Source organism: Perca fluviatilis, chromosome 11 (assembly GCF_010015445.1).
Source record: "Perca fluviatilis chromosome 11, GENO_Pfluv_1.0, whole genome shotgun sequence".
Classification (NCBI taxonomy): Eukaryota; Metazoa; Chordata; class Actinopteri; order Perciformes; family Percidae; genus Perca; species Perca fluviatilis.
Window position 1 is genome coordinate 34,286,036 of NC_053122.1, and position 27,650 is coordinate 34,313,685.

At 41.6% G+C, this 27,650-nt stretch overlaps 1 protein-coding gene across 4 annotated transcripts in view; it reads right to left on the minus strand.

Moving 5' to 3' along the window:
- Nucleotides 1-3,306: 3,306 nt before the first annotated feature.
- kcnn1a (potassium intermediate/small conductance calcium-activated channel, subfamily N, member 1a) overlaps nucleotides 3,307-27,650 on the minus strand; it is a 51,306-nt gene continuing 26,962 nt past the window's right edge. Inside the window, exons 4-10 of one of the 4 annotated variants that reach the window (XM_039816620.1) lie at nucleotides 26,927-27,345; nucleotides 13,318-13,459; nucleotides 11,944-12,054; nucleotides 11,241-11,368; nucleotides 10,285-10,293; nucleotides 8,135-8,204; nucleotides 3,307-6,278 (exon numbers count right to left, since the gene is read on the minus strand). In XM_039816620.1, the coding sequence (XP_039672554.1) occupies nucleotides 5,973-6,278; nucleotides 8,135-8,204; nucleotides 10,285-10,293; nucleotides 11,241-11,368; nucleotides 11,944-12,054; nucleotides 13,318-13,459; nucleotides 26,927-27,345 (1,185 nt within the window). In that variant the 3' untranslated portion in view covers nucleotides 3,307-5,972. The remainder of the gene's footprint in view (nucleotides 6,279-8,134; nucleotides 8,205-10,284; nucleotides 10,294-11,240; nucleotides 11,369-11,943; nucleotides 12,055-13,317; nucleotides 13,460-26,926; nucleotides 27,346-27,650) is intronic. The other 3 variants (XM_039816618.1, XM_039816619.1, XM_039816617.1) reach the window with 3 other exon arrangements.

A 27,650-nucleotide genomic window follows, 5' to 3' on the forward strand; every position in this document is an offset into this window, starting at 1 on the left:
CATTAAAAGTTGATTTATTCCAGTGCTACTACGTACATTATGCATCATGTGGCAGTGACACAGAACATTGATTGGGTTACATTTCTTCACTTATTGGGGTTTTTTTTTTTTTTTTTTTACTCTGTTTTTGTTCAGTAGAAGTGTGTTCTGATTCCTGCTCTATGAGGAAAGCCTACTTTTCAGGATAATAAAAGACTCTGGGATGCGTTTATCACGTTGACTCATCTACCATCATCAGAATAACATGAATGTCCCTCACTTCACTACAAAATACTGTGCATTTATTTATTTTTTTTAATTTTCTGGCGGAGAAAATTGGGTCACTATTAAATATTGGAATGGTGTTTTGGCAGGACTTTGTTGGTGAAGAGGAAAACAAACCTTTACAACAGGGTTAAAAACAACAGAACCTGATTATACCTCCATCAGCAGAAAACCAAAAAAGTGAAATTAATCAAATCAGTTTGACAGACTTTCAACTTTCAATGCTTGTCGCATACCTGCAACAAGCTGTGCAATGCACCCAGCTACCTTTAGCCCTGCGGTTCACCATTTGTCCCGTTTACTTCTTCTTCTTCTTCTTGTCGTTCACCTCACCCCGCCCCGGCCCAAACTGGACGTCTGTCAGTAATTGAGCTATTGCTCTCATCTTTCTCGCTTCTGTTTTTTTCCTTCAATCTAGTCTCGCCCTCTTCCCAGTCGCCTGATGAAGAATGAAGTCCTTAAAACCAGTACCATCACAACTCTCTGGGGAAAACACACACACAGCATCTGTAATCCCTCCTGGTGTAACTGAATATTTCAAACTGTGTGCAACATGGAACATGACCTGGGGGTTACCCTGCTTCTTTCTGTTTTTTATTTCTTTGTCATTCAAACCACTCTAAGGTCTTTGCTGCGGGCCATGTGGGAAGCCTCTTTGAACGTGGGGGGACCTGATGTTCTCAATGATGACAGATGACAAACGCGAGGCTAAACCCGCGATGTAATGAAGAGGTGGAAACCTTAGACATGAAAAGGCAGGTAAGGTCGCAATCAAGCAGACAGACCGCCATTAGCCGCCCTGACTCATTGGACGACACTGATTGAAAGAGAGACTAGAATGGCTGTAGTGATAGATCCCTTCCTAGTGGAATGGTGCAGTGTAGCACTGTACGAGAAGTGGCAGGAGGTGGGGGGGCAGTAAAGAGTCATGCTTCATCAACTCGAGTTGAAAGAAAAAAAAAAAGCTAATAGTCATGCTTGATTAAGTTCCACTCGTGGCAAACTGAATGTGTTCTTAAATGAAGGGCTCTCTGGCCAGTCCAGAGCCGGTGGGAGAGTGGACTTGTCACTGTCTCACAGGGCTTAGACTTTCCCCCCCCGATTCGACCCAAAACAGCTTGGAAATAATTAAGATCCGGCAAATAATAATGATCCTATTTTTCTGTTAGCTTAAGGGGCCATCAAGATGATTCTTAGCGCTGACATCCTTTTGAGACTCAGATTATCTTCCATTCGAACTACTTTAGGACAGCATGCTAACCTGCTAACCCACTGGCGTTCTGATCTGCCTTTTATATGTACTTTGGGAAAAAAATTACTTAAAAGATCTGAAATATTTCTCTTCAAATAAAAAAAAAAAAAAAAGAAACTTATAATTTTACTAATTTCTCCTTTATCATAGTGAATGTGTTTCGTGTCTTTTAGAAAGTCCAAATGGAGGCATGATACTGTAATGTTAAAGGAATAGTTTGACATTTTAAGAAATACGATTATTCACTTTGTTGCTCAGAGTTTGATGATAAGATTGATACCACTCTCATGGAGACTGTCCTCCCCCGAAAAGCGCCCACATAAGTGGTTTGTTCAAGCAGCAATTATGACTCATATTTACGTTTATAGTGGCGGCGCCCTCTAGTGACCGTAGTTATTATGACGGGAGCAAAGCAGGAAGTAAGATGACTTATGAACAAGGGGGTAAGCTTCGCTTCAGAACTCTAACCTCCTATGGCGCCATTTTGATGCTACAAAGGTATCACCTCCCGTTAGCATTCCACTGACTAGCATTCATTTTTATGTCACTTGACAGCAAATAACTTTACATCTGAAGCGTTTAAAGACTCTATTTGTCCATTGTTTAGTTCTAAAGAAACACGACAATATATAAAAGGCTCCATTACCTTGTACCTCACGTTATGGCTCCGTAGCAAACGCTTTTGTAAAAATAGGACGATTGTGTCACATATTAGAGGAATTACCGTATAGTACAGGAGAAGCTCACAGGCAGTTTCGACTTACATGAGCTGTTTAGGTTTAATTACTAATGTTAACTAGCATTTTAGTTAGCAATAATTAGCCTGTGCTTATGTTATCTCCTTACATATACCTACGCTCTCCGTCTCTGCAAGATTGGGAATGATTGAGATTTCTCTTGGCACAGCTACCAGAAGACTTCACACTTTCAGACAGGTTGCTCACGTCACATCTACGTTGTCTCTGTCAGTTGGAGGCTGCGCAGTAAAGCAAGAGATCACCGGAAAAGTGCTTCTAATATCCTTCACTGGTCTCCGTCCAGAGACGGTCTGTTGGTCCGTTATATACTGTCTATGCTTATGAAGTATAAACAGAGAATTTCTAATAAGGGGAGAAGTTCCACTCTATCGTTACTTCCAGCTTTTGAACTGGTTGCAGTTCCACTCTGTTTCCATATAGGGGGAGCTCACAGGCGAGTGCAGAATGAATGGAGGTCTATGGAGCTATACCCCTCAAAATCCACTTTTCTCAGGATATCATTTTTTGTCTAGTAATGTGAATGTTGCATTCGAAAGGGTAGGCTAAGAAAATACACACTGCTGGGTTTTAGATTTTTTTTAAAGTGGCTTTTTTGTTCTAAAAAGCCTTTTAAAATGTCAACGACGTCATAGACAACGTACGGCCAGAGATACTGCTTTACGGCAAGCTCTGAGTCGCTTCCTTTGTTCTCTCGAGGCATCGACAACACAGCTGACAGGTAAGGCTCTCCCTCTTAATAAACGTGCTAGAAAGAGGTTTGCTAATGTTTTAAAGACCACGCCGAAATATTCACTCCGACATTCTGGTTCCGCTTCGGATGCCGTCAAGCGGGATCTCCGGTCGTAATCAGTCCTTCACTGACCAATCAGCATCCATTAGCAGAATGATAGCATGCCATGGGCAACGAAATCAAAAGGACATAAGTACTCGTTCATTCAACTTTCAACCTATAATCCATGTTAACTTGCAAAAACTACAATCAAATCGGAGATTTCTCAACGACAATCAGGCGAAAGAGACAAATTTAGCCGTCTAGCTCCATAGAGTCCCATTCATTTTGCACTCGCCTGCGATCACCCCCAGTGGAACTCTGGTGTAACTGCAATCAAATTCGGTACAATGGGGCTGAATAGGGAGTGGACAGGCTTTGGTATAAGAGCCCCAAATTCCATGTAAGGTTGTGGCAGGTTGTGGCAGAGGGTTTGCGTCCCGTTTGAAAATAAAAGTTAATGGCAATATTTTCTTCAACTTTACACAACTACGTCATGTTCTGCATGACGGGGAGTGAAGTCACGTCTGTTTGTTTTGTTGTGCCTACACCCAACCAAACTTACTGTTACACAATGTCAGCGGCATGGTTAAAACCGGGACGTTACGTTTTCTAGTGTAGATAGGACAGAAAACTCCCTGTGGATCGTATTTCCTGCCACCGCTAGGGGCGCTAATTCATCAAACGCTCACGTAGGTCATATTAATGAATAAATTATTAATAAACAAGCTATGACGGTAAATATTAAGCTACCGCTAGCAGCCCATTGGCTTAGCTTAGCATAAAGACAGCAAAAAGTATGGCAACGCTAGCCTGGTTCTGCTGTACAAAAGGTCATAAAATCCACTTACAAGCACCTCCAAAGCTCACTAATTAAGACGCTATATTACGTTTGTTTGATCTGTAAAAAAAACCAAGTGTATAAATGACAAGTTGTGGTTTTATTACCCATTTCCTTGAGTTGTGTTGCCAATGTGAGTTTACCAAGGAAGTGACTACACTATTAACATTTCAGTTTTTGTACGGATTAAACGACCAAGATATAATGGGTTCATTTTAGACTGAGCTAGGCTAGCTGTTCCCTATGTTTCCACTCAGCTAAGCTAGCTAGTTAGCAGTAGCTTCATAATTACCGTACAAGAGCGGTATCAATCGTCTCATCTAAACGCTCGCCTAGAAAACAAATAATTGTATTCCCCAAAACTATTCTTTTAAATTTGCAGCGGGACCCATTCATCAAAGTTTGTTCATTACTTTTATTTGTATTCTTTCAAGATTCTTTTGTAATAGCGATTTTTCTTCACCTCATATTTTAAACAGGGAATGCATTGCAGATTATTACTGAAACTCTCTAGTTTCTGCAATTCTTAAAAACCCTAAGTATCTCCGTAAAAAGAAAGAAAACCAAACCAAAGTAAACATAATAAAATCAAAATCATGTAAATCGTGTAAAAATCAAGTCATCCGAGGAAGATTGTGTTCCATTGTAAATTTTTGCACGGAACCATGCGTAGGGGCAGAGTTTGTTTCTCGGTTTGACCAGTGCCGTGTGTGCCTGTGTGGCCATATATACCATCTGAGGACCACAGGAAGCTCTAATTAGCGGTGCTGAGAAAGGCAGACTACGACACGTTTCCTTGTTGGGTGTATGAGTGTGCAGCATTGAGCTAAAAAGTCAACTCGTTCTCTGACAAACACACTCACAAATATTCTCTCAGTCGGTCTCACTTTCACTTACTCTGAACTTTTTCCATTTCTCACCGTGTTAGTAGAAATAGAAAAAAAAAAAAAAAAAAAAAGGTTTTCAAAACATTTAGAGTTGCTGTGTAATGGAGGCAATGTTATGCATTACATTAAGACATTTTCTTTACATTTTTGGAGAGGAATGTATCTGAAAAAGGAATGCAATGCTGTATTCAGACTGTTAACATCGTAAAAAAGCTCTGAAATTAGTAATTAAATAACCCTCTACTATTTATACATTCAGGCACTGAAAAATCACATGTCAATATGTAACTAAAAAAGATAGTCGCTCTCATTTTCCCTTGGTAAGAACAAGGAAGCTGAAACCTTGAAGTTGGCAACTGTGTAAATTTTTCCTACCCAGTAGTAATGCCATATGCATTCCCTTTGCTCTTCTTATGTGTGACAGTTTCCCCTCCCCCTTAAGTGCATTTTCAAACACTGACCTGGAGTCAGAGCTTTTGAAGCCTTGTCTAAAGCTTTCAGCTTAACCTACGGGAAAGAATCCATGACACTAGTCTTTTGAAAGGGAAATCCAATGGTTTGTCCCGCTCTCCTCACCGGACAAACAGATAGACGGACGGATGGGTGGACAAAAGTCCTCCGTGGCCTCGGAGGGCCATCAGGTGAGCGAGGCCCTCAGCTCCACAGACCAACTCCCCCCCCCTCGTGGTTAAGGACTCTCCGGTGTGATAGCCAGCTCTCACCCCAGCGTCGTTTTTTAACTATACAAGGGCTTTTACAAAAAAGCTAACTTGAACAGCCATACAATGGCTAAAACATAAACCATATCTCTACTTTATCTCGGTTTTTCAGTCATTTTAAATTTTTTATTTTTTTCCTCTTTTACTTTTTTATGGATGCATTTGTTTTTGTCTTGATTTGAGTCTTTGTTTGCTTTTGCTTTGTTCTTTTGGAGTAGCTCTGATCCAGTCCTGTGCTGAGAGGCTCAGTCACAGAGGAATTGGTTTTTGGATTTGATGTTGCGTGGGGAGCAACGGGAGAGGGGATGGGTGGCAGGGAGGGAGAGAAGAAGGGCAAGGATCAGGTCAGGGGTCAGGATATGGGTTCATTATTAGTCCAGACATGGACTCAGGCCAGCGGATACGGGGGGGGGACAGAATGAGGTGACAAGTTGGTTTGGGGAAAGGTGGCGCTCGAAGGCGATTGCAGAGGGGTGTCAACGCTATCCGCTATCAGAGGAGGTGTGTGGTGCTGTGGAGGGAGAACGCCGCCTACGGGCGGTGGAAGTCCAGGATCGCTCGGAGCGTTCAGAGCGCTCTGAGGCTAGTGAGGCGGGCCGAAAGCGGTGAACAAAGCCGTCCAGGAAGTCCTGCTGCTGCTGGGTTATGGCTTGGGAGATGAGGCAGGGCAGCGCCTGCAGGCTGCCCGTCACCAAGTCCAGCTTGTCCTCCAATGTGCCGATGCGCTTGTCCAACTCCTCACTGCGCTCCTGCAGCTCCGACACCAGGTCATACATCACATTCTGGGTCTAATGAAGGAGAGAAAGGAAATGTGTTTGGGGCGGTGCAAGAACAGGAGGACAGAGAAGAAAGATGAGGAGGGCAGGAGGAAAGCGGGAGAGAAAATAAAACATAAAATCTGGTTTACAACTTAATATCCACAAGGAGAGATGCAACAAATGACATTTACAGGAGGTGCGGGATGTTCTATTTCGTATAGGCTTCGCCCTCTAGGAGCTGTTGCTATTGGGTTTATCCCTTCGCGTAACAGCTCTTAGAGGGCTATGCCTATACTCAAAGAACCTGGAGTTACAATACATAACTATCATATATATATATATATATATATATATTGCTGGGGAAAAAGCCCTTCATGTCATAAATGACATGAATAGATATTCAAAATCTGACTTACTGAGTCTGACAAGAAGGAAATAATGACAGGCAGCAGTGTGAAGGGGAGCTGTATAGTTTCGCAAAGTCAGCATTGATTTTATCTTCCCACCGTTTCACAAACAGCTTCTCCAATCCATTTATAGCCAGAGAAGGTCTTTTATGCTTTATGTACATGCTTGGCACAACTCATTCATATAATGAAAAGCATCTCTATTATTCAGGCACTTATTGTCCTGCGCTGGATGCAGTGGGGCCAGTGTTAATGTATGTGGAATCTGCATGTAATTCTTCCAATTTAAACTATGGCAATTGTATAAAATACACAATAATGACATTACATACATTTTAATGGTCACCAGTAGAGCACACAAAATACTTTTTACCCATTTTTATGGCCTTTGTTAGACAATCAAATCAAATGATGTGTTTTATGTATAACCCAGAAATCAAAAGGTAACTTCGCCATGGGGCTTGACAAAGAGACACTGAGCCGTTGAACTACTGTAGGTTGTACACAGATGGGTCTGACCGTCGAGCAGAGTAAGGGCAAGTAAACACACATTAAAAGGAGTTGGCCTTAGAACTTTTTAAAATACACACTGGAGTGCAAATGCCATCCACATCAAATGAGGCTGCAGTCGTGCACCTCCCTTTGAACCCCCTCTCTGCTCTGCTCTGGGGGCTCAGCAGACGTCTATACAGCAGGACAGAAGCTACCCAGGCATGACGCCGTTCACCCTCTCACAGACAGACACCGTTTACGCTGTGTGCCAACTCTTACACTGCAATAAGATGTTACGGGAAACAGGAGTTCAGTCTTTGCCGAGACTGATTCGAGTTATTTGACAAATATCAATACTCTTGGTAACAGCAAAAGTACACAGCTGACTTCAGGGATAGCCCTGGACTTGTTTCCATTATTGTCACCAGTGATTTTTAGAGCTCATGTTAGCCAAAAATGAGACAGTTGGTCTGCATTGAATACTAAGACAATGTGTGCCGTTTGGTACTGGGCAGGTGGCGTACAGTTGGTTAATCAACGCCTTTTTCGCATACAATTGGTCATGCAATCACTTAAGTATTGATTCTATCCACTTAGGGCTGGGCAATATATCGATATATCAATATCGTGCTCAGAGACTAGATATCATCTTAGCTGTTGGAGATCGTAATATCGTTATATGGTGTTGTCTTTTCCTGCTTCTAAAGGCTGCATTACAGTAAAGTGATGTCATTTTCTGAACTTACACCAAGTTCTAGCTGTTCTATTGTTTGTCATTAACCGCCTAGTCCTTATATCCACATTATCAATGATTATTCGTCTAAAATCTCATTGTGAAACTATTTTGTGAAACTATTTTGTTAAAGCACCAATTGTCAACACAATATCGACATTGATGTATTTGGTTAATAATATGGTGATATCTGATTTTCTCCATATCGCCCAGCCCTACATCCACTTCAAAGTGACACCAGAAGGGAGACTTACCTTGGCCAGGTCCACCAAGGTGTTGGCCTGATCATTGAGTTTCCTCTGCTCCATCTTTACACTACGCAGTCTTGTGAAGGCACAGGGAGGTGAGGACAGGAAGAGGAGGGGAAGGAGGAGGTGGACAAAGGAGAAAGGGGGAAGAAGAGTGGATAAGGGAATAAGGGAATAGAGGGTGGTTTGCAGGAGGGGAGCAGAGAGAGAGAGACAGGTTGTTTGGGGTGATGAAGGGGCAGAGAGGGCCAATAGGGAAGAAAAGAAGGAGGAGGAACAACAACACATTTTTTATCAGGCTTGGTCTCTCACTGATGACACTGAAAAGAGAGATGGCTGCCTGCATGCATCATAAATATATGGTCTTTACATATCTATATGTATAAATATATATAGAAATATATATGCATATATATACATTCAAGCATTCCTGGTCTTGGTCAATGCAATACCAACCAAAACATGCAAAATTGCGGAAGCATACTACGGTCATTTTGAAAAAAAAAAGGCTGTGTTTATCATGTTTTATCTGTTTTTCTTTTTTGTTATAACAAGATCTTATTCTCATTATAGTGCAGTGCTTTAAGTAGCAACTTTTACCTTGAAAGTATTTTTCGCTGCAATGAGAAAGTAGTCTTGCTCTGAGATGGTCTTGTTACAACCTAAAAAGTACTTATTTCTCAATAAGAGGAAACAAATTCAATATAATGCCAAAAAGGTATAACTACAATGACAAAACATGATGCTTTTTTTTCCCCCAGCAAGAATGCAATATGCTTCCATATAAGAAAACCCCAAAATCTATGTTTCAAATCAAAACATTCCCATCTCTTTCCACCCAAAAGAAAAGAAAGGAAATAAATGACATGCCCCTTTGTCAGTGCTACACACAGCTCAGTGGTAGGACTTCATATATACACACTGGTCATTCGGTAAGCGTGCAGTGACTGTGAGTGACTTTGTGCACAATGAAACGTGAGTCTTTCAATGTGTGTCTGTCTGTGCGTATGTACATGGGTTGATGTGTGTGTGTGTGTGTGTGTGTGTGTGTGTGTGCCACAGATAAAAGATGAAGTCTAATGACACTGCTGAACATACAGCCACATAAGACACTTCAAATAACTTGTGCAACGATACATCGGACATGTTTTGTGACGCCTTCAACATTGTGCCTTTTTTTTTTTTATCTCTTATCAAATACATTACGGCCTTGTAAGAACCGTTCACGCTGATGCCAATAATGTGTCATTGTTCGCGGTGGCATCACACAGCCATCATTTGGATGTGGGAGAGGAAGAATTTCCCTGTTCGGCAAATTATGAGACAGGATGACATTCAAGGGCATTTATTCATGTGCAAATCAGTATATCAGAGCAGAGTGAGACTGCTCGCTTACGGCTCTCTCTCTGTGGGAAACCGTTTCAGCTCGTATGGGTCTGTTTGCTCGGGCTTTGTCATCCCTTATGGCTGTCGAAGAATAGGGGCTAAAAGCTAAAAAGCGCTACTTATTAGTGTAACGCATTAGGAGTACAATCTTATTCTACAAAACCACAGCCTACGTGTTGTGTCTTGTCTTTGTGTGCTATGTCATCAATGTCACTCTCTGTGTGTGTGTGTGTGTGTGTGTGTGTGTGTGTGTGTGTGTGTGTGTGTGTGTGTGTGTGTGTGTGTGTGTCTGTGTGTGTGTGTTTTCATGTCATCACAAAGCCATCAGGAGTGTAGGATGAGTTCTGTTGATGCAGGTTAATATAGCCTCCAGAGCAGCTATATTAATCATGGGCAACATTATACAGTACATCGTAGATGATTATGAACCGCTGACCAGGCCAACAAAGCTTCAAGCTCATTCTGCAAGATGCTTTTACTTTCACACGTTCTCTCCAGACAACCCTCCACTATTGACACCAGTGGCAAAATGTTGATGCTTATAGCTTTTTTTTCTTTTGTTTCATTCCATTCAAAGGGGAGATGGGAGGAAGAGGGAAGTAAATGGAACACTGAAGTAAAGTAAAAAAACTAAACAAAAAAATAACAATTCAGCATTCAGCATTTCTTTTTTTCATTTTTTTTTTCATGCATGTCAAACGCAGACATGGAGAGAGGAGGAGGATGTTGAAGAAACAGTAGGAGGAGGATACATAGAAGACTCAACTTACTTCTGAGCTCTGCAGTGATAGAGCAAAACAAAGACAGAACACAGTACAGAGTTTTAACCCCACAACATTCACGAAACAAGTGAAACCATTACACTTCTCACTGTAAGCACAGGGTCAAAGGGGGTCGGAGGGAGAGGGACACGGGGAGGGGAATAGGAAGGACCATTACACTAGATTGCAGTGTGCTTGTGTATGTGTCTGTGTGTGTATGTGTACGAGATTACATGTGTGTGAGCATAACAGTCACAGGAAATGCTACTCTGGGAGAGGACATCGTAAAAAACGCTACCAATTATTCTCAGGTACTGTACGACTACATTTCATCAGCTCGTTTTAAAAGGCAGGGTTGGTAACGTTGAAAAGCTAGTGCGATTTGAAAGTAGCATCTCCTCGGGCCCCCGGGAACGCAATTTTTATTTCATGTCTCATTCACCGGGAAGCAAACAGCTAATATCATACTGATGACTCAGGCTCGTACACGGGAGGGGTAGAGTACGCTCAGCGGGGCAAGGAGGCATTTCATTGGTTCTTTCCAAGCGGACCGCGAGGCAGTGATTGGTGGGTGTTTTTACAGCATTACAGCAGCTACAGATGACGGATCTTTTTGGTTCCTTTTTCGGAGCCCAGAAGTTTTTTTATTGCTGTCTGGTGTAAAGGCCATTTCAAACAGAAGTCTATATTGAAAATAGTTACCAACCCTGCCTTTAATAATACAATTATTAATAATACAGCCTAAATATGTATGTACCACAAATAAAATGAAAGACCATCACATGGATTCAACATCTTAAGAACTGTTTTGCAATAACATAAAAACTGGAGGTTTTTTTTTGGGCCTGCTGAGTGACCACCGAGTGATTCCCCTCGGTGCTTGGTGGTGAACAACTTTGTCATATTTTTGTCAAATGTTTTATTGCACATTAGGTAACACAAAGCAAACACAGAGCTGGACTCACTGGTGAATGGCTTGGAGAAACTTGCGCTGGTGTTTCCGCACCTTGGCGTGATCTATCTTCTTGACCAACTTAGTGTGTTTGTAGATGAGCCATGTTTCCCTGAGTACATTGGCAGCGGTGTTCTTTACCTGTGAAGCGAGGTTGAGAAAGACATAAGATGTACAGTGCCTATGCAAGGGGCTGCACTCGTTTGATATGTTCAGATTTTGTGACTAATGTTACTGTCTGAAAATATTAACTACAGAGAAAGCTGAAATAAGTAATAAAGTAATTCAACTATATAGGAAATTTGAATATATCGTATAAGGCGGACGCCCTGAAAACCAGTGGCTCTCAAAGTGACGGGGTCATAACCCAAAAGGGATCACAAGATACAAAATAGAAAGATTATTAGTGGGATAGAGAAGAAACATATTTATATCTATCTTATATCTTTTTAAAACTTTGAATTTTGTCTTTTCTTTTGTCTGCATCGTTTTACCTCGACAAAGCTCTAGATAGTTGCATCCTGTGTTTGGAACCCAACGCACATGCTAGCAGGTCTAGTTTTAGTCACATTCTATAGGCCTCTACAAACCATTTAAATGACATGGCATTTGAATTAACAGCCTGAAAAATGACTCTTCGATCCAACTCCCCTGTTGTAAAAAACAGCAATATATTATCAGAGTTACTGGAAATGCAGTGGCATGACGTGACTCACTCGTTTGCAGAGCTGTGTGTCCATCATGAAATTGTGGACATGTTTCTCAGCCTTGGTCAGCTCCAGCTTCCTGGCTACCACTGCAACCACCAGTGCAGTGCAACCAGCTCCCTGTTGCATAAAAACATGGTCAAACAAAGTGCAACATTTTGCCTGGGAGATTTCAAAATGCAACTTTACCGCTAGGGCTGCACGATATGAGGAAAACATCTAATTGCAAGTTTTTTGAATTATCATTTTTTGCATCATTATTCTCACTTTCATTGAAAAATCTATAAAAATGATCATGGTGGGATTTTTGCGAGGCTCCGTTTGTGAGGAGTCTTTTTTCTTTAGTCTGTAGAATACTATGTGTAGGCCAGGAAAGCACCACAATACTTAAAGGGATAATTTGCCAATTTTAAACAAGCTCTGTGTCATCTTTGTGTGGGCAGTGTGTTTAGATGAACTGTGTTTGGATCTCTCCATGGCGCCGGTACGGGTTTACCCGTGAAGCACCGCCATGATCCGCCGAATGTTCATCTTAACACACACTGTCCACACTGCCATGACACAGAGCTGGATTTTAATCACCCAAATTTTTCATTAAATTAGAATGGTATTTTGACATATTTTGCCTTTAAATTCTGTGCCCCCCTGTGATTTGGATATTGCACTAGTTCATATTATGATTTTGATTAAATTGCAATTAATTGTGCAGCCCTACTTACTACATTAATAATAATAATAATAATAATAATAATAATAAACGAATAAAAAGAAGTAGTAAAGAAACAAGACAAAGCAGCTGTCTTGGAATGTTATTTAACTACAGTAGGAACAGTACCTTGTGCTTGGCATTTCACGTAAATCTTGAATCACCAGCTTTTTATTTAAATACTGAATGCTAACTCCATATAAGTAAATGAGAGAGAAAATAACTATAACAAGCGGTGTTCAAGTTTTTCAGACAGAAATATTTTGAAATTCAGTTCATTAAAAAAGTGGAGCATGACTCAAACAGCTGATGGAAGGGAGTTCAAACTTATAACAAATTGCTTGGGGGGAAGGGGGGGGGCAATATTTGTTAATGGCAAAATATGTGTCAAACCATTCTGAATAAAGTATTGACGTCACAGCCTACAAAATCGTATCCTACAGAGTAAAGAAAAAAAATCTTTGTCTGGCATAGATCCTCGCAAAAATCCCTATACTACTATAATCATTTTTAATTTTAATAATTTTCAATTAAAATAAGAATAATGATAAAAAAATGATCATTCCCTCCAATATCATATCGCAATGGCAATATCAGTCAAAAATAATCACAATTAGAGATTTTCTTCATATCATGCAGCCCTAGTATTTATGGGAGTGAAGAAGAAAGGAACCCACCATAATCCCTGTAAGCAGACACACGCCTTTCCCACAGTACGTGTGTGGTACCATGTCCCCGTAGCCAATGGAGAGGAAGGTAATCGAAATGAGCCACATGGCTCCCAGGAAGTTACTGGTCACTTCCTGTTTGTCATGATACCTGAAGTGATGAAGATAAGCAGAAGTGGGATACATAGTGAGTGAAGCGGCACACAGTTACTTGAACGTGAGCATGCTGGAGAATGACGTGGTGCTGTGTGAACCAAACAGGGGGAGTGGAGGTGGTGACGATCGGGGAGGAGGAAAGAATCATGGTGCAAGGTGTTACACCCGTTTTGTAAAGCAAGTTTGGCACAAAGTCCAAAAAATGCAACAACAAAAAAAGTCAGATCTGAGTCAAAAACATTAAGGTACCGTATTTTCAAAAGTCTTTTAAGAGACACTTTCATTTCTATTCTTCTTTGAGTTATTTCTACCTGTTTAATGGAGAAACACGTTTAAAAGGGTAGAAACTTAAAGTGACAAAAAAAGCAAATGGTGTTCATGTTTGAAAGAAGTTGATGGAATGATTTCAAACTGAGAGAGCAACACCAGCAACATGTGTTTCATGTTCAGTGTCTGTCGATATAAAAATGAGGCCAAATCACTTACTCTTGTCGTACATTAGCATAGAAATTACAATTTTAGACAACATGTTTCAAACGACAAAGAGACAGGCCATGTCGCTGTAAGTGACTGGATAAAGAGAGTACCGCAGGTCAAACTTGATTTGACTACGACAACCCAACAAATGTCATGTCAGAGCATCCAAAAATGCACATAGTGCTGCATCAAATCAAACTAACAATTGTGACATATTGGTCACGGTTTGCTGCAAATCTTCCTCCATAGAGTTGACGCTGCCCCCAAAAAAAGGTTTGGCAATGCAAATCATCACTTCAAACATGTTGTTCGCTGAAAATAGCTGACAGCTATGCTTGAATTGTCAGTCCAAAGGCCCACAGTGCATATGCAAAGATATTTCTATAAAAAACAGACACTGTACAAAGCTGGATTGATGATGACATTCCCATACCTTTTGCAGCGAGACGAAAGTCCATCACAGAGGCAAATAAATCTGCCTTATCCACCCACCCTCATTCAACTCGTCTAATTATTCCCAATGGGCTGTCTAGGAGGAGATCAGATGAGATTTAATTTTGGACTTAAAATCAAATACTCATTCAACGCTTTGAGGCAACATCTTGCCAACATCCTTCTGACAAGACAAAGATGAAGTCGGATTTCTTGGGAGCGGAGTTGATGCTTTTTCTAAAGGGGATTCTGACTGGGCCAATCATGAATCGCTAACGACTTCAAGCTATCCAGCGGTGACCCAGCGTGTGGACTCAAAATGGCCAGACACAATCACCTTTAATTAGTGCACAAGTACAGATTGGGCCATCTTAAGTTTTCCTTTCCAAACGAAGGCAAATGCCCACTCTTTCTTCTCCTCCAAGACAGTTCATCGTTGTCAGTGATCATAAATGATCTAATCATGCCTTCTGCAAGTCCTTCAAACTCCCACTCTTACACGTGTCTATTCATGCTCAAAGTCAGAGTTGAAACAATTACTTTAAGCACTTTTTTTTTTATCCCCACAGAATGACAAAAAAAGTGTGTAGTCTTTGGGATTCAAGCTTCTTAAATGACATGCAGAGAAGCAGTTGGTGCAATACCATGCAGGAATAAGAAAAGATGGCTGCATCCTGCATGCTTCAAAGCCAGTATATTGAGAGCAGGGGAGCGGTGGGAAAACCTGGGGCCCATTTAGAGATGAAAAGCACCTCTGACAAGATACTGCAGTGTCACCAGGTGGAAGGGGATTGTACGTCTTTGTGGACGGGCTTTCATTTGCAAACAGTGGGGTAGGATTGAATGAGTAACGAAGGAAGAAGCTCATTGAATTTGACACCCCTGTCTCTTTTACCTGCATCTCAACACTTCACCTGCTGCCCTTTGAAAGCTGTGAGGGGGCTAAACTTGATCAGCTGGCTAAATATTGTGATTACAAGTGACTGGTATGTTAATTTCATTCATCTTGTCATCAAGGCGAGCAGAGAGTGAGTCACGTCTTCAAGGCAAGGCAGAAATGTGATGCATCTTTTAGCACAGGGAACAATGCATTACAGCATATTACAGCGGCCTTCTCTCTATTGGAAATATACCTCCATAAATATGCCTTGACAACATTGCAGAAGGCATTATGTGTTTTTCTTATATTGCAATAATTGTCTACTCTGAAATAAAGAGCAGAAACAGCAACATGGGAATAGAGACAGAGGCTAAATGGGGAGCTGATCAATAGCATTTAAAAGGCTCTCAATATACTGTGTCAAGTTTTGGAATAGCATGGAGAAGAGCTGGCACCACTTTCAACCTATTCCAGGACAAGAGGTATATAGTGTCTCGAGCAGACAGTTTTATCCCCCGCTGTTAAATTCTCCCTGACAGACACTCTGCAGCGAAAGCATTATCCTGAAATAACTTAACTCAAATATTTCTAAGAGACGATGTTGTTTATCCACTACTGTACATAAAATAATGCTGTAATACACATCCAAACGAGCTCTGTGACTTTGCGTCTGCAGCGGGTTAGAGGAGGGAGTGATTCACACAACATGACATCGATCTCATCAAATTATCGCCAACGTATCAACTAGTCTTGTCAGCGCTGCCTAAAACCAACATTCGGATGTTTTTTTGTTTATGTGTACCAATAAATGATTCCCAGTCATTTCATATCTTAACTGTCATTGTGTGTAGATGAGCTCACGATACATAATACGGCGGGGCCAAAGTTGATCAAACAGAATTCTAATGATGGATTTAATGTGAAAGAGGCGCAGAGGCGCACACACACACACACACACACGCGCACACAGAGTGAGTTTCACTATCTTTGTGGGGACCCGCCATTGTCATAATGCATTCCCTAGCCCCTTACCCTAACCTTAACCATCACAACTAAATGCCTAACCTTAATCCTTACCCTCACCCTAACCATAACCTAATTCTAGCCCTAACCCTAAAACCAAGTCTTAACCCTCAAACAGCCCTTTAAAGTTGTGGGGTCCAGCATTTTGGCCCCACAAGTATAGTGTATTACTGGTTTTTAGACTCCTCACGAATGTAGTTAAACGAGAACCTCACACACACATACACACACGCACACGTTTGACTAAAAACACTACAAAAAAACATTTCGGATTTAAGAGCAAAAGGAAAGCCAGTGATGTACATGTAATGCTTAAAAGGTTACTATGAATGCAACATAATTAGCTTCAATCTCAATGCTTTTCACTGAAAAGCATAACATCGTTGTCGGCAATCACAGTTATAATTAAGTATATTAAGTTATATACTGTATGATCTTGTTTCGGAGTGGCACATACATGACATCTGTGAAAGCACCATGGCATACTGCTTCAACATAAGAATTTGTTTGAGATATTACACATATAAATGTCAATCCTGTTGTGTCACTATAATACACTTCTGTTAAGAGGTACATGAGAGGCTTTTAATATAGACTAACACATGCCGAACCTGATTCTACATCTAGATGTCTAAACTACCTTTAGGAGAACCACAACCTCGCCTCGGTTTTTTTTAAATGTAGAAGATAATTACCTAATAGTTTCAGTTTTATCTTATCCTATTGTCTTTCCTGCTCACTGATTATCAAAGGAGAACTATTATGCTTTTCCACATTTTCTGTAATATCTATAATGTTACAATGTCGGGTGTTCAAATAATTAAAGTTAACGTCTTTAAAAGAAATCCCTGTGAGCCAAAAACTCAGAATTCCCACTGTTCTGAACACTCCCTCTGGTCAAAGAGAATTCCACAGCCTTGTTGTGGACCTCTGTCTCCAATGCGCAGTGAATAAAACTCATCTGAACCAGCCACACAATTGGACCTTAAAGAATTTTTTTTGCCCTCACTACATTCCTCTGCCGGTCAGTTGCCACAGCAAAGCAAATGACCTCCTCCACATTAAAAATCTACTGCTTAACATTCTGCAGCGATCGCCTGTGTACAATACATCCCCTCTTCTTCCTGCAGTCTGGTTTCATATCAACAAAAACAAATTAAAACAATTTTTCAATGAGTGCAAGTCTTGTTGATATAAATGAATGTGAGCAGTGGCTGAGATTACTTGGGGACAAATATGTTGGGATGCTCCTCGGGGAGTGTGTTAGTTGCAGTAAACATGAGCAGATTAAACTCAAAGTGATGATGACCTAATTAAAAAACTGCAAACGTAACGGTGTTTTTCACAGCGCAGCCAATATGCAAAGCAAGCAAGCAAGCAGCAGCACACTACAAGTGGACTGTAGCAATTTGTGTGATTTTATAATGTTAATGTTTATAAAGTAAAAAAACAAAAAAAAGAAAAAAATATCAGTCCAACCTAGTTGTTGAGCTAAGTCAATAGAAGATTTATCAAAATATCTTTTATGTTTTAAATAATGCTTTTAGAATTTTTTTTTGGTATTATACCAGAATTACAATTTCTGTCTGTCGGTCAGTAGGTCCTAGCCTGGTCCTACCAGACTCTGGTACATTTCATTTGTACAGAGAGTCTGGCCACTCTCCATTGACAAGTTTTAACTTCCTTGAAGGAGGGTACTCTGTGGAAGTTTAAAACTATTGGATCTGCCATAACCAATTGCTAACATTTGGTCGTGACGTATGTCATGAGCATGTGCAACAAGAGGGGAGACTGACAACTATCGGCTTAAATTTAGCATTAGCATTGCTAGCATTAGCCTTAGCCAACTCCTTCACCACTAACTGAGCGAGCTAGAAAATTTAACTTTTCCCGAACCCCGTGGGGAGGAGGGCCACAACATCATGGCCACCAACACAACTCAGCAAAGATTGTTCTTGCTCGGGCTTTAACTTCTGGATATTCGGCAGTGTTGCCACAACGGACCGAATGGCTTCGCTCGCATCTTTCTAGCACACGTCCTCAACGTCATAGCTCTCAGCCACTCCCTTGGTTTGCTGATTGGACCACAAAATATTTGGCCGGAGAAAACCCAAGAACATACCGCGAACCCAGACGGAGTACTGAAGGGAAATGAAAATTGAGCGGAAGTATGTAGGAGGGCGGAGCCAGGCTAAGTAGGTCCAACACTTTGGTCCAGACTGAAATATCTCAACAACTCTTGGATGGATTGCCATGACATTTAGTACAGACATTCGTGGTCCCCAGAGAATTGATCCTGATGACTGGTGATCTTCTAACTTCTCCTCGAACGCCACTATGACGTTCACGTTTGTGGTTTTAAGTGAAATGTCTCAGCAACTGTTGGAGGAATTGTTATAAAATTTGGAACACAGATTCATATCCGCCTTGTTCTATCTTCGGCGATGCCTTAACTTTTCATTAAGCGCCATCATCAGGTCAACACGTCCATTGCTTTTCTATTGCTTTTATTATTTTGGTTTATGACTGACTGTCCACATAACTATTGACAGTCCCATCAGCTCCAGCCGTACTTTTAGTTCATTGCTAATTAGCCAATTGCAAACATGCTGAACTAAGATGGTGAACATGGTAAACATTATATCTGCTAAACATCAGCATGGAAACATTGGGGTATGAAAGGATTTTGTTGCACCAATAGCAATACCATTGCACTTTAATAATAAATTACTGTATACATTGTTGCTGTCGGGCAGAAATCTTGTATCTCCATATTTTGACCATTTCAATTTTTTTCATAAATCATTGATACTGGTCACCCTTTACGTCTGTCTGGGGGTTTTACAAATATTTAACTGACTCATGTTAGCCTTTTTTCATTTCCTGAAAAGCAACAGTTTTGGACATACAAGGTTTTCACCCGACAGCGTCAACATCATGTATCGCTGTCAACCAACTAAGTTGCGAATCCAAAAGTAAAGACCTACTGTCCTTGGATTAGCTGACTTGCAGATTTTGCAGAGAGGCAGGCTTGAGGCCTCCGTTGCCAGGAATGATCAAATGTGTGTGTTCGTGAATCTCATCCATTTTAAAGATGCTGGATGAGAACTTTCAAAGAGTCCGCTACACTGATATTATTAGTGAGATTTCCTGCAAGTCATCCTATTAAGAACAATACATTAAAAGATGTCAGCTAACATAAGCGCTTTAAACTGTCATGTGGCACGACCCTTGCAAACGTTCATATAAGCTGAGCACTTTGCTTCACAAAGTCAGGCCTTTTCTGTCCTTAAAGGGTAACTACCGTTATTTTCAACCTGGACCCTATTTTCCTATGTTTTTGTGTCTAAGTGAATGATGGGAACAACAATCTTTGACATTGGTCCAGCATTAGGCAAGATAGCCAGCGAAACAAGCTACAATGTAAGTTAATTGGTCAATTGTGCAGATTGTATTTACGTTCACAAAAGTGCTCATTTTGCAACTGACAGGCTCAGATTTATATTTTAATTGTCTAACAACATCATGGAAAGGATTTCTAAGGAGGTCGACCTTTCTGTTAAAGAGTAAGATCCTTTTTTAAATATAAAACATCCGAAATTGCCTTCACTAAAGCCAACAGTCATTTTAGCCTTGTAAAATACACTTCAATCAAAGTCGACAAACAAAATAAAACTATGAAAAGCCGTTTTGGGTCGTCTTTCCACTTTTCCAACCATCACAACTCTAGTTTTGGTTGAAATAAAGACAGTTTACCGATTTACATGCTCTATACACGCTAAAAGCTTGGTTTTTTTAAATGGAGTCTGGTGGGTTTAGCGCTAGTGACCTCAGAGCTGTTTCTGGTTAAACAGGCCTTTTTAAAACCTCTTTAAGACCATTCTATCTCTGTAGGGATCCATAATTTATAATGCTTAATACAAAGATTGTTCTTCCTATCAGTCACTTACATACAAAAACATAAGAAAATAGGGTCCAGCTTGAAAAAAAAAAAACAGTCGTTACCCTGTAATCTATAAAGCCAGCAGACAGGAAGCTCGGTTCACGACGCCCTTAATAATCTTAATGTTTCAGTGCTGGAGTGTGGTTATGTGTCTGGGGTTATCAGATAGCATGTGTCCTAGTATAGATGTTTCATTGAATTAGACAGGAGACCCCTGCAAAAAAACTCAGCCAGTCCCCATGTAATCTTTATAACAGGTATTTTGCCTTTAGATATGATATGCTCAAGGGCATTCATCACCCAGTAGTGTTTAAGTTTACTTTGCTGCAAACTCTGGGTATCCAACCTTCAGGGGACACGATGAGCTTTGAAACACCAACACCGCTCCACTCCCACTGCCGACTAAGTATCGAAGCATTTTCTTTCATGTTCCCAGTCTTCCCCAATGCACTCCTTATCTGCTGTACTTCTGCCCACAACACCAGCTTTGGCTTCAAGGTAGCGCTTGCTCATTATAACCCATTAGACTGCCAACTGTCTTCCTAAACTCTGCCCACATTCAGGTGCCCCACAAAATGCCTGCCCAAAAAAGCTTTCATGGTTTTTAAGTGTTGTGGATGGAGTATATAAAAAGGTTTTTATAGCATTAATTTAGTTGTATTGCTCAAATTTGTTGAGGAAAAAATACAGGAAACCACAGCATCTTAAAAGGTGCAGTAGGTAAGCCTTATAAAACTAACTTTCTGTCATATTTGCTGAAACTGACCCTATGTTCCAGTAGAACTACAAGAAGCAGGTCATAACCACCTACAGCCTGTAGTGAGATTTGCAAAAATCCACAGCTCCCTGTTCAGATGCACCAATCAGGGGCAGGGGGAGTGGGGGATGGGGGGGGATGTCTAACTGCGTGTCAATCACTGCTCATGCACACACATTCATTCTCCCTTGTGGGGGGAGGGGATTAGGAGACCACTTTGGGCTTTATCAGAAAGGGGGAAACGGAAAGGGGGAAAAGAAAAGTGAAACGTCAGTCCCACTGGCATCGTTTTCTTGCGCTTCTTTCGGATGGTTTTATTTTGAACATGATTTCTCCTGCTGGAGCTGCTCCCCCCGCGACCTGACACCGGATAAGCGGACGAAGATGGATGGATGGATGGATTGTTCATAATGTGTAGGCCAACTACTTTTTGTTATTTGAGTAGTTCATCTTTCACCGGGCCGCTGAAACGCTGCCTGGAGTTTCATTTCCCCCTATTTTTATTTGATGAAATATCAAAACCTGCCCATCCACTACATTTATTTAGAAATAGCCTTGTGTCACTGCTGTTTGTGATTGTTTTTTTTTCTCTTCTAAATTACATAGGCCTACTTGTTCCACACATTCATTTTTGTCTAAAGAGAAAGCAAAAGAGACACACACACACACACACACACACACACACACACACACACACACACACACACACACACACACACACACACACACACACACACACACACACACACACACACACACACACACACACTAATCAGCTGCTTGATAGGCGATAGCGGAGGTAAACGTCTGAGCCAATACAGTTTGAAAGGGCAATGGCCAATAGGGAAACACCAACAATGACGTCGTCACACTCATTCCGACCAATGGTGGAACTTCATCACTCAGTGACAGAGGGACGCAGTTTTGAGGTAGTAGGGCTGGTCCGACGATCCAGCCGAAAAGGAACCAACCAACTAGTGGTCTTGGAATATTTAGTCGCGTTGTGAGTTTGACTTCCATTATCTGAAACAGATAAAATAGGTGATTATATAAAAGCTTTCTTTTCTCTTAACTCCCTTATTAAAGCGTTATTGTAACTCTATATTATCAGAGAATATATTTTACTTAAGGGGGTAAGAGCAGGGTTCTTCTGCTTTAGGGGATGAGGTACTCACAAGTAAGCAAAAACTCTAATCCTACAGTTTCACAGCTTAAATAATAAGAGTCCCATCTGAAGGAACCTTCTACTTTGAGCTACTACCACCGGTCTCTGAACAAAGAACGTCGCTTGTTCGGCTCATGATCTTTAATGCAGATCGTATCGCGGATGATTAGAACTTCTACTTTCTCTCTTGTGCAAACATGCTTAGCAGGCTCTGTATAGGACTTTGCCATAGGCTGCAATCAACACTATGCCTGCAGAGCATGCACAGTTTAAGAAGAAATTATCAGATCAAGTCATCAAACCATAAAGAATCCACCTGTCCTTGAGGTTGTAACAATTTGCATTAAATCCACTCGACCTTGTGGAAGAGATGTTCATTTTAAAGATAATCTTGTGAATGATTCAGATTAAGGCCAATGTGTAGGCCTAGAGACTTGGATTGAAAATGCACAGCAAACTATGTATGGACAGTTCACTTTGTGATCTTAGGGGTCCACTGAGGCACATGGAGAGTTGGATTGGAGTTGCAGTTTGTTCTTCAATGTCTGTCGGGTCTATGCCAGTATTTGGGGAGAGAAATGCTTTGAAATAATGGATACATTTCGAAATTTTCATCATCCGTTTATCCAAGAGAAAAAGAAGGCATTTTTGTTGCCAGCCAATTTGCTGCATTCTGAATTTGCATCTAATAAACTAAAAGGATTGGCATTCTTTGTTAAATTTCTGCCAGTGTTCACTCGTAGCCTGGAAACTGTAAAGTTTTAAAATCTACCTGAATATTTTATGTAAACCTGTGGCTGGTGTGAGTAACTTCGAGTAGCACCGGTGTGCGTTTCTCTGGTTAGACATTTGGACAGTCTGTTCTTGGCTGCCGCTGTTTGTATCTTGTGGCTAAGCGATGACACAATCTGGATGTCAGACCTTGGTGTAGGTGTAGCTGACTAGTAACTCAAGCCTGATAATCCAGTGCTGTGCTCGGAGGGAAAGTCAGCTAAACTTTCTGAGAGCTTGCCTACGGGTCCTCACCGGAGAAAGCGAGGTGAGAAACGGCAGTCTCACATAGCCTCGAAATAGAGCGTTTTGTTTCAGATAACAGAGTTGGAACAGGAGAGGTGAAGAATTAGATAACAGTTAAAGAGAAAACGGAGCGAGAGACCAGGGAGGCAGGCAAGGCATGCATGCAAGTGTGTAACTGACTTGTGGCCGGATTAGGCCTGCTTGTTATGGATAAGGAAAGGCATAGGATCAGTAGTGGGGAGAGATGAGGAAAAACTGCAAAGCATGCCACGTTAGATGGGTACAGTAAGAGATCTGCAAAGGATCAGTCAGGAGTAAGAGAGAGAGGGAGGGAGCCTTATGGCAGTGAGGGAGAAGCCAAAAGAGCTTAGTTAAGGAGCTTAGTTGGGGTAGGTTAGCTCTGAAGATGGGCTGTATCAAGAAAGAACGGAAAGCGGGCCAGTGACCAGCGTTAAAGCCATCTACTGTAACATTAGCATCCCTCCCTCCATCCCTCTCTGTCCCCCTTTGCTGCGTGTCATTCATTCCCCACTTCTAGGCATTTTCCAGGTAGACTCCGTGCTCGTCCAATCTCACACCGCACTGCCCATTGATTGGCTCTGGAGCGTGGTCAATGTGTGACAGTGCAAGGGTGCGTTTAACAGAAGATACAAAAGTCACACACAGCACTTTTGGGGGGAAAAAAGCGCCTCTATTTTTTTTTCCTCCACTTGAAATGATAGGATTGATAAGTAAACATGAAAACGTGCATGCCGTTTTGATGTTTACCAGAGGAGGGGGGCGAAGGGGTATGAGGACATTCAGTTCATGGGTGTAAACAAAAACTGGAGACACTGCATTCAGCACAGAACACACTCCTCCTTCAAGAGTGTCTACATTTAAGAAACCAAGCAACAATGGAAAGCAATGCCCTCATTTACCTAAAACGGTGTAACACTTCCTATATATAGTTGGCGATCAAATTCATGCTGTGCTAGAGAGTTAAGACACACCTCAGACCAAAAGGACATTACTAGTACACAAAAATACTCGACATTTGTCCTCTCCTTGCATACTCAGACCTCCTTTTGGCTACAGGAGACAAACCTCCCAACTAAATCTTTGGGGCAGAAGCAACAAAAGTCTGTGGAAACCCATTACAACACTTAATTAATTTAGTGAAGGGAGACACATAATGGGATGGTAATGTGTGAACACAAAGAACAGAAAGGCTTTTGCTCCTCGACAAATCTTTGGAGTGGCTGCTAAAAAGACTTTTTGTGCAATATGGATCTATAACAATTGCATAAGGAGAGGGAGAGGCAAAAAAATGAGACAAGGCAAATTGCCCTCTGGCAGATTCATGAAGGTGACTTGAAGGAGCTGCTCCATTTTAGCACAAATTTCCTCCTCCTCTTCCTCCTCCACCTCCAGCCCCTACCGGCCTAACACATGATAGTTAGCAAAGAGACGTTTGCTTTAAAGTGCTGCTCACACCGATGGTCTCTGCAGTGCTCCTACAGCCACTAAAAGCCTGTTTTCTTAGCAGAGGGATGGTGTCACTTTCATGCCAACAAGAGGGCCTGCCTAATCCTCCTTTGCCATACTGAGTTTGGAAAGGATCATTGCTTGATTGTTTTAGAGGGGCTGCCCCTTCTCCCCACGACCACCCCACCCTCCAACCCCGCTCAGGGCAGCAGTGGCGCCAGCTCGGTGCAAAATGGTAAGTTGGTTGTTGGTTGTTTTTTTTTTTTTCCACGGCTAGAGAACGAGGACTCACATGGTATCCCTATGAAGCAGCATAGTGGGGAAATAGAAAGTACAACAAAACATTATACAAACACACGCACACACACCTGCATGTGCATGCTTGCACCCATCCGTAATAACACACAAATCCAGCCATCTGAACACACGTTATTCTGAAACGGAAACCAAAGGCCTAACGGCATGCACTGCTCATGGGAAGTGTGTGTGAGAAAACGTGTTTAAGAAGACTCTGACAGAGACTCTGTGCTTCTCATCTAGCCATCAATTGAAGTACAGATTTCCAAATTGACCCCAGTATTGTGCAGGATTAGGGATGTGCAGTGTCAGATATTTCATTCTCGTAGTTTTTTTACTGTCTTAGATAATGAGATACTAAAGACCCAATCATTACAACAATCTCAATGTTTAGCAAAAGGCTTTCATTATTAAATGTAAAGCAGTAGTTCAACATTTTGGTATGTTTTTTCCCTCATGCCTGTACCGTAGCTAAACGCTAGCTAGAGCCAGCAAGCGATTATCGTAGCTTAGCATAAAGACTGGAAACAAGCAAGCTCTGTCCAAATGTAACAAAATCCTCCAAAACTCACCAAATAAAACTTTATAACTTTGTTTAATCCATCCAAAAAATGTACCAGACTATTTCTGGGCTGGGACCAGTAACTTCCTGGAGTTTCCGCTGGTTTTCCGTCTTTGTGCTAAGCTAGGCTAACCGGCTGATGGTTCCTGCGACACGTTTACCATACAAACACAAGAGTGGTATTGATCTTCTTGTGTTACTTTGGGTAAGAAAGCTAATTATCAAAACTACTGTTTATCTTTAAGGCTGGGAATAAGAACGAGAAAAAGTGAATGAGTGAGTAGCAGTAGCCGTGAAATTCCCAAAACATGACTTATAGTAACCTGCTGAGCTGGACTGTATAGAGACATTACTAATACTATATAAACTGAAAAGTGTGTTGTTCTGAACACGTGCCAACATTTAGTTGAGGTGATGCCAGTTACACATTACGGTGTTCCAGAGGAGCTGGTGTCAAAGGTCAACTGCTTTTTTTTCCCCAATGCTGATTTCCTCTGTGAGGTTTAAACCCACCAACCGACAGCTGGAGGTGCTGAGGGTCCGAGAGGATCCAGGGTGGGGCGTGCGAGGAGGGGTGGTTAGTGACAGGTGTTAACAGGTGTAGTTGGGGGGGGGGTAGTTTAGAGAGGTAGAGGAAAGGAGGGGAGGTACTTAGTAAAAGCAGGCGAGGTGAGCTGCAGGAGAACACCGAGCATCTGTCTGAAAGCCTTCGTCTGAGTTGATGCTTGACTTTTACGCTGTACAGCATCTTATTGGGTCTGACAAGAAGCACTGCTGCTATAGATCTTCCACTCTCCACCCACCCTACTCAAGTCCCCCTTCCACTCAAGCTACGCACGAATGACTTTGAAACATCAAAGCTGGCATTAACGTCTCATTTCCCTATGCAAATGGTAAACGAGGAAGGAAAATAAAAAAAGCTTTTCACTTCTCCCTGCCTCTTTCATTTTCAGTGAGAAACGTTGTTGCCCCCTTGAGACAAAGCCCAATGCGCAGTTTTGGGGAGAAAACGGGTTAGGGGATCCTGGGGGCTGCTCTGCATTACCAAAACAAACCATTCAGCAAACAAACAATTAGACACTCATGAATTATGGACAAGCCATCTAAAATAGCAATAAAAACAAGGAGTGGGGAGTCGTGGAGCTTATGTCAGGGTGTTTTTAAAACAGTAGTGGAGTAGTACTGTATGTAGTTGCATGGCTTTCTGTACACAGGTACAGTATTTATAGGTAACCTATCCTGATGATTCCACTCAATGATTTGGACCAGTGACAGAGCGATTGAAAACAAAGGCAACACTAAGAAGCCTGGGACAAAACAGAGACGAGAGCGAAGGAAGAAAGGCGTCTAGTAATCCACACAACGCGTGAAGGTGCATCAGCCATTTTGTTTTTTTCAATCTGTCCCCCAGCAACATCCATTATTCACAACCGTGTGTTTACCTCTCACAGACGCGCACAGTCCATGCAGCAATGATCCAGGAGGATATACTGAACACCAGCAGAACAGTTCCTGGACAGATGGTCATGAGGGTCTTCATGACAAAGCGCGTGTTGAAGTTGATCTTGTTGAGGGCGCCGATGCTGCGAGACGAAGCGTCCGTGAACAGCTTGCTGTGGAGCAACATGACTCTGCCTATCAGGTAGAGTCTCAGGAACATGGGGATGGAGAGGATAATGTCCACGTCAGCGTCGGCCACCGACGGCGTGTAGGTGAAGGCCAGCCGCGCCGTCCAGGTGAAGACGTACTGGCCCGGGATGGGATGGATGGCACACACCAGCAGCTCCAGCACGATAAAGAAGATCCGCTCATACGTCATGGCTATCCTCCAATCGTCCGCACCATTGTCGACCATAAACAGCTGAAGAAATACAGACATACACCAATGGACTTGTTTAAAAAAAATCTTCCTCACACTTGTAGTTTGGCGTTTCAGATTTTGTTTTATTAGCAATCTTTCCCATCCTTGTCAACCCCAACACTCATTCAAAGTATTTATCAGTAGAAACTCAGATTGTGAGGCACATACAGTATTAATCGAATCAAACCCACAGATTTTATCTGAAATTCTAGTCAATATCTGAAGAAGTCGTGCTGAATTAGAGTAAAGTATTAAAGTAAGTTTTAAAAAGTATTAAATGAAGGGGAAGACAACTAGAAATGTTG